The 7,297-nt window shown below is 33.7% G+C and overlaps 1 protein-coding gene across 1 annotated transcript; it reads right to left on the bottom strand.

Moving 5' to 3' along the window:
* Positions 1-3,157: 3,157 nt before the first annotated feature.
* On the bottom strand, positions 3,158-4,736 carry LOC101011122 (olfactory receptor 6C1). The gene has a single exon (XM_003906520.4). It carries the CDS (start codon positions 4,213-4,215, stop codon positions 3,277-3,279), a length of 939 nt encoding a protein of 312 aa, XP_003906569.1. The 5' UTR covers positions 4,216-4,736; the 3' UTR covers positions 3,158-3,276.
* Between the last annotated feature and the right edge of the window lie 2,561 nt (positions 4,737-7,297).

Below are 7,297 nucleotides of genomic sequence, written 5' to 3'. Positions count from 1 at the left end.
TTAGCTCTTCTCTTTGTGCCCTTAGATTAAACCCCACATGGAGGTACAGACCAATTGATATACTGAAAACCAGCTGGAATAATTCTGTTCAGGTGGTTACTTCACCAACTTAATACACAGTTTGTTATATTTAATTCACTTGAGTTTTATTTTTCAGAGTTTTTAAAAATTAATGCATTTGTAATTATTAAATACTAATATTTGGCCAAAGTTTAATAATCAAACCTAATTACATTTCAAAAAGTCTATATTTAAACATTGATTCTTCCAACCTCTTTACTTCCTTCTCTATAGGCAGTTTTAAAAAATATTATGGCTTATTGCTCATTTGTTCTTTTTTTTTTCTTTTGAGATGGAGTCTTGCTGTATTACCTAGGCTGGAGTGCAGTGGCATGATCTTGGCTCACTGCAACATCTGCCTCATGGGTTCAAGTGATTCTCCTGCCTCAGCCTCCCAAGTAGCTGGGATTACAGGTGCATACCACCCCACCCACCTAATTTTTGTATTTTTAGTAGAGACTGGGTTTCACCACGTTGGCCAGGCTGGTCTTGAACTCCTGACTTCAGGTGATCTATCTGCCTTGGCCTCCCCTACTGCTGGGGTTACAGTCATGAGCCACTACATATGACCTCATTTGTTACCTTCAGTCATAAATAATTTACACATTAACATTCTCCCTTCTTAGTAAAACATACAAATATTTTCCCTATTTTATTTAATCAATATATGCCCTGAGGACCATGCTACAATAGTGTATATCTCTCATCCCTTTTATAGCTGCAGTGTACAGCTATACTATAGTTTATTCAAATTCTTAAAGACATTTATCCAATTCTTAAAGACATTGGAAATGAAAAATGCAGCCCTACTGTTGCAGACTGTCTGGTTGGTAAGAGAGATGGGGATTTCAGGAATCTCAGGTCTTAAAAGATATATATTGAGCCACCACGCCTGGCCTAAAAAGGGTTCTTTTGGTGGGTATTTTAATGTTGTCTCTGATGGAAGTCTGGCTGCATTATCATCCAGGGCCTTGATGATAGTTATCTTTTAGATTTCTTGTATAATACTGTGAATGAACTCTAGTTACATGAGTTATATATATATATTTATGTCTCTCTCTTCAAAAAGTGCCTGACAAATGAATGCTAATCTCTCTATTATAGACAAGCAAAGTTTATAGCAATGAGAATCTAACAGTGTGATTATGTGTTGCAAATGTAGGATCACCTATCTGCATGTAAAGAACACAATGGTTGAGTTATTATTCTTTAGAATCTAAGCACTTATTCCTGGTAATCATATTGATTACTTTCTAAAGAGTCTAAAATAATTCTAAATCAATTACCATAAAGAATACAAATATTTCAGACTGGTCTTCAAGCAATTCTATAATTTGCTTCTGGCTAAGTACATGTACATATTCTGTTTCTCAGTAACAATATAGTATGCACCAATATCAGTATTCCAATGACTCTCTCACCTCTCTCTTTCAAAAATTCCAAAATTCTGTAATTATTTTTCATGTCAATCATGTTACTGTATAATGAATTTCTCAATATTTTATAAACATACAATCATCTTTATCAGGTTTCCATAGCTAACCCAAGTAAAACTTTCTCCTCCTCATCTGTTACTGAATTTAGTTTATGCATCTTTTCAAACATTGATGATAATGTCATTTAGTTTTAATTTTTATAAATGCATCTGTTAGTTCTGTCAGCTATTATTGACTTGAAATCCTAAAGAAATAAAATTTTTTAAAATTTAAATCTGAACATAATTGTAGATGTATTATATGTAAAGATAACAATAGAAATAGTTGTTACTAATGTATTGATAGCTCATTATGTTACATGCTTTACAGATTGATTTCCATTCTTATAGTAACTTAACTTAAGATGTTATGACTGGTTTACACATGAGAAAATATATGCTCAGAGGGCATAGAGACCACAGGCTTTCTATCATTTTTCTTGCTTAACATGAAAATGTTATTTCTAATAGGAAGTAATAAAATTAAGAAACCATTTCTATCTTCTGTTTAACATTTTGAATTCATTTCAGTTTTCTTTGACAGTTTTTCCTCAGCAAACCTTGTTCTTAGTCTCCCAGTTGAATATATTGCACAAAAATCTTTAAAAAATTTGTATCACTGATTAAAATTATAATTTGTTTTCTATTACTTAAAAATGTGGTCAATAAAATTTACAGTATTTTAGTATCATTACTTCTTATTTCAGCTTTTGAAATCATGGGCACACACACACACTCATCTTGCTTGCATACTTTAGACATTTATTAAGATGTTAAGTACAAGGAAGCAAAATTTTAACAGATAAAAATCATAATTTTAGATATACTAAAAAACTTTTGCTTCGTTGTGAAGCTTTTATTTTGTATAAAACTAAACCTTACATAATTTTGTTCACGTACAAAATAGTTTGAATACATATCCTGTTTTAAACTAGTCTAAAATTTAAGAAGATTTACATATTACTTTTAGGTAATGATAGAAAGAAGCTTATTTTCCACTCACAGAAACTTAACATATCTTAGTTATATATTATATATAGTTATATAAATAACTATATTTCTATGTTGGATGAAATCTGTATATGTATTTGTGTATGTGTCTATTCATCATCTGTCATTCTATAGAGAGAACGTTATAGGATTCACAAATATGGAGATCCACTTAGCACTTATAACAAAAAAGTATATATTGATAATGGTCTAGGCTTCTTTTCTTTATTAATAGATTAATTTCACAAACATACGAAATTAAAATGAGTAATGAAAGTTTTTTTGCTTTTCAAATGAATTAACTTACATTTTTAAAAAATTATATCATATCTTTTACATATTTCCTAGAACACCAGTAGCATAGTGAAGGGAATTTCTATAAGAATAAATTAAAATTATAAAACTGTATGTTCTGTGTATAACAAGTAGAATATCAGATTGATATTTATAAAGCCATTCCAATGTATCTAGGTATAATTTTATTTCTTGAAGAAAACTCAAGAATAATTTTAGTTTTCAAAATATTTTTGAATCTTGTAATTTAAAAAAATTGTTCAAAGGAGGGGATGTCAGGAAGACACAATAAAATTATTTTCAGTCGAATGAGAAATATATTAAATAAATATGCTTGCAAACTTTTAGGAAAAAGAAAATGATGCAGAAGATTGCAAAGAGGCCATTTTGATTGGAAGAAGCTACTGAAAACTCGTATTATCCTTTCCTGTGCCTCTAATTCGTCACGTCATACCATTTCATGTGCTTGTGAAAAATACTGTCTTCCTTGCCATGTTAATGAAAGCTTGCTTAACTTGCTGATTTCTTAGACTGTAAATAAAGGGGTTCAGCATGGGGGCTACTGAGGTGTTTAGTATTGCCACTCCCTTGCTCAAGGACACTCTATCTTTTGCTGAGGGTTTAATGTACATAAAAATGCAGCTGCCATAAGAGATGGAGATGACAATCATGTGGGAAGAACATGTGGAAAAGGCCTTTGTCCTTTGACTAGCAGAAGGAATTCTCAAAATTGTTCTGATAATGTATATGTAGGACAGAAATATTAATGCCAAAGTCAACATTAGAGTAAACACAGCACAAGAAAATCCCATCACCTCTAGGAATTTTGTGTCTGAACAAGCAAGTTGCAGCAGGGGAAAATAATCACAGGTAAAATGGTCCATAATATTAGACCTACAGTAATCAAGCTGTAAGAGCAACATGAGTGCTGGGAATATGATTAAGAATGAAACCAGCCAAGAAGTAAAAACAAGCAGTGTGCAGACTCTTCGATTCATGATATTCAAGTAATGCAGAGGCTTGCAGATGGCCACATAGCGGTCATAGGACATGGCAGCCAGAAGGTAAAACTCTGTGACTCCCAAGAGAATGAAAAAAAATAACTGAACTATGCAATCATTAAAGGAAATGGTTTTATCTCCTGAAATAATGTTACCCAGAAACTTGGGTATACTGACAGTTGTGAATGAAATTTCTAATATGGAGAAATTTCTGAGGAAGAAATACATGGGGGTCTGCAGGTGGGAATCCAGCAGGGTGAGGGTGATAATGGTCAGGTTCCCAGTGATGCTGAGCATGTAGGTGACGAGCAGGAAGACAAAGATCACAACCTGAAACTTTGGGTCATCTGTCAATCCCAGAAGAATAAACTCTGTTATTTCTGTATGGTTTCTCATTCTTCAGTTGCTTACTTTTTTCCCCTGCCAGACCTATAAGAGAAAGCACAAGTAACACACTTGAAGAGTTATGGATTAACAAATATCCAAATACAGAGCTGGAGTTTGGTTGACATAGTATGCCATTTCTACTTCAAGGGGAAATTTAACACCACCCGATAATAACAGTGGTCCTTTAATTTACACTCTTTTACAGGTGAAAACTCTTCACATAAGACAGGTTAAAAATAAAAGTTTGGTATCACAGTTGGAAATGGTAGGGGAGGAATTTGAAACCAGACTTTGCTGACTCCACTTAACACCTGTTATCTTTCTGAGACATGCCTATAAGTTTCCTCTGTAATCAGAACCACCTTTGTATCCTTGTACCAATCCCTATACAAGTTTCCAAGTTATGTAAAAGTTTGATTACTCTGATAATTCTCAATATGGAGAAGATACTTGAGATTTTTTGTTTGTTTTTGTTTTGTTTTGTTTTGTTTGTTGTTGTTGTTTTTGAGGTAGAGTCTCACTCTGTCACCCAGGGTGGAGTGCACTGGTGCGGTCTTGGCTCATTGAAACCTTTGCCTCCTGGGTTCAAGTGATTCTCCTGCCTCAGCCTCCTAAGTAGCTGGAATTACAGGCATGTGCCACCACGCCCTGCTAATTTTTGTATTTTTAGTAGAAACGGGGTTTTGCCATGTTGGCCAGGCTGGTCTCGAACTCCTGACCTCAGGTGATCTGCCTGCCTCGGCCTCCCAAAGTGCTGGGATTACAGGCATGAGCCACTGCGTCTGGCCTAGTTTTTTTTTTTTTTAAGTGAGTTCTTTGTCCTTAGCCATTGTGAAAGTTGATTGTATGGATTGGGTTGGGTCATTTTTGTCATACCCAGCCACCACAGGTTCAAGATGCCAGGGGGTAAGAAGCACAGAGGGAACGTGGCATTGCTCTAAGAATGTAATTCTGTGTAAGCCTGACTGCTGAAATTGCCTGCTGTAACCTGAAATCAGTGTTATCTAATAGCTGCTGAAATTACCTGCTGTGATCCTATGGGTAGTTTTACTCATTGCCTTAACTTACCAATCAAAACTTGGCAGCTCCCCTAAACCTTACCAGTGTCAATGAACTTTCTTGAAGAGTAATAAGTAACGTTTCTTTTTTATACAGCTTCTAACCTTCTCTTCGTTCTTTGGACATACTGAAAAACCACCTGGTCTGTGTACATGCCTTGAGTTGAAGTTTTTGGTTACCACCTAAGATGTTTTAAATTTTAGAGATTTGTCTCCATATTTTATTTAACCTTGATGCCATTGATCAACTTTCGTGAATATTCAGATTTTCCAACTCCCATGTCCACTTTATTGAAAGCTGGAAATACTTAAGCCGTTGCCATGAACAACTTCAGATGTCTGGAATACAGGAGAGGAAGAAGTATAGAATAATGTAAGCTGGAAGAGCCCAAAACTGAAGTTTATTGCATGTGAATATCTTACAATATTTCATGATATTTCAGCCTACCTATGTGTCATTTTATGACTTTTATTCCTATAGAAGCCATTTTGCTTCCTAGTTGAAATAAATAAGTAAATAATATGATATTAATTTGAGAAGGATGCCCTCAGTTAAAAAGATGATACATAAGTATTCTCTAAGATTTAATTATTTATTCATGCTTTGAAATAGCAATTTTTAATTCTTTCTTTTTGAAAATAAAGTACAAATGATATTGTCATAAACATTTCCATAGAAAAGAGTGAGGTTATCTAGTTATGAATCCAACCTGTTTACTATATCTGAAAATCACTTAACACTTCTCTGTCTCAGTAGCCTCACCTGTAGTTTCTTCCACTGTATACAAGTGCATCTCATAGAGCTATTGTGAGCATTAAGTTAATATGTATATTAACTTAATAACTTTTATATAACTTAATATGTATTAACTTACTTATGATCTTTCTAAATGCTTTATAAATATGTATATTTATATAATTTATATTTACATAAATAAATATATATAATATATTTAGTGAAATTTAGTGAAAGCTAAAGCATTTAGTGAAAGCTGTATGAGGCTTTGTTCTATGGAGAAAGTATTTCCTAACCATTGAGCTGAAAATCTTTGGGAATGGGAAGATGTCCTGTCCAAAACGTTATGTCTTAAATAAGTAGTAATAATTATATTTGGCACCAAAAGAGTCACATGAGAACAATAACAACAAAGCAATAGGAAAAAAGTCACCAGGTTTCATAGTACCTGTCAGGCATTCTAGGCAAATAAATCTTTGCTCTTCCTTGTCTACATGGCGCTGACCTCTCCCACCATGGTGTATCTGCCTCTTCCACCTCATCACCACCACCACCACCACACACACACACACACACACACACTCCACTTCTCTTATCTTCAACCAGGATTAGATCACTGTGATGTTCATAGCTTATCAACATTGCTACTCATAGCCAGTTATTTTCTCTGCTCTTCATTAGTAATAACCCTTCTAAAAGTGCTTGAAGCTTGCAGTAAATTATATATGTGCATATATATTATACATACATATATGTGTGCATATATATTATACATACATATATGAATGTGCGTATTTATGTGTGTGTGTGTGTGTGTGTATAAGTATTGTGGGCAATACATTGTAATGACATCCCAAATTACCTCTGTCCTTATTTCTACAACACTAGGTTTAATACCCACTGTGTGCATTGCATGAGAATCTTATGCTCATTCTTCCTAACTCATCACACTTACAATAGGCTGAAATCTCCTGTTAACTCCTCCGTTATTCTGTGCATTCTTGAGAGTTAGAACAGGATTTTATCTTCAAAGCTATTTCAGCATAATCCAGTATTTAGTATAGTTATGGTAGGTTTAAAGGAAACACTCATCTAGTTAATTAATTAATTAATTAAAGTTGAGTTTGTTATTGAATCACATGCTGCCATCAGTGCAGTTTGCTATTTTATGCTGATATTCTAGCCTGGATTTTACTTAGTTTTTTATCTTTGTTTTACAAGATGTATTTTCTTACATGTCTTACCTTGTGAGATGTGTTTACATATTTGGATCAAGTTCACCGTATTGACTAAATTT

This window comes from Papio anubis, chromosome 9, assembly GCF_008728515.1.
Source record: "Papio anubis isolate 15944 chromosome 9, Panubis1.0, whole genome shotgun sequence".
Taxonomy (NCBI): domain Eukaryota; kingdom Metazoa; phylum Chordata; class Mammalia; order Primates; family Cercopithecidae; genus Papio; species Papio anubis.
The sequence above is the reverse complement of the archived record's forward strand: the minus strand, read 5'-3'. Positions and strand labels throughout refer to the sequence as shown.

What these genes read in the sequence shown, in the direction of transcription:
- LOC101011122 (XM_003906520.4), bottom strand. Translation starts at nt 4,215, where the DNA reads ATGAGAAACCATACAGAAATAACAGAGTTTATTCTTCTGGGATTGACA.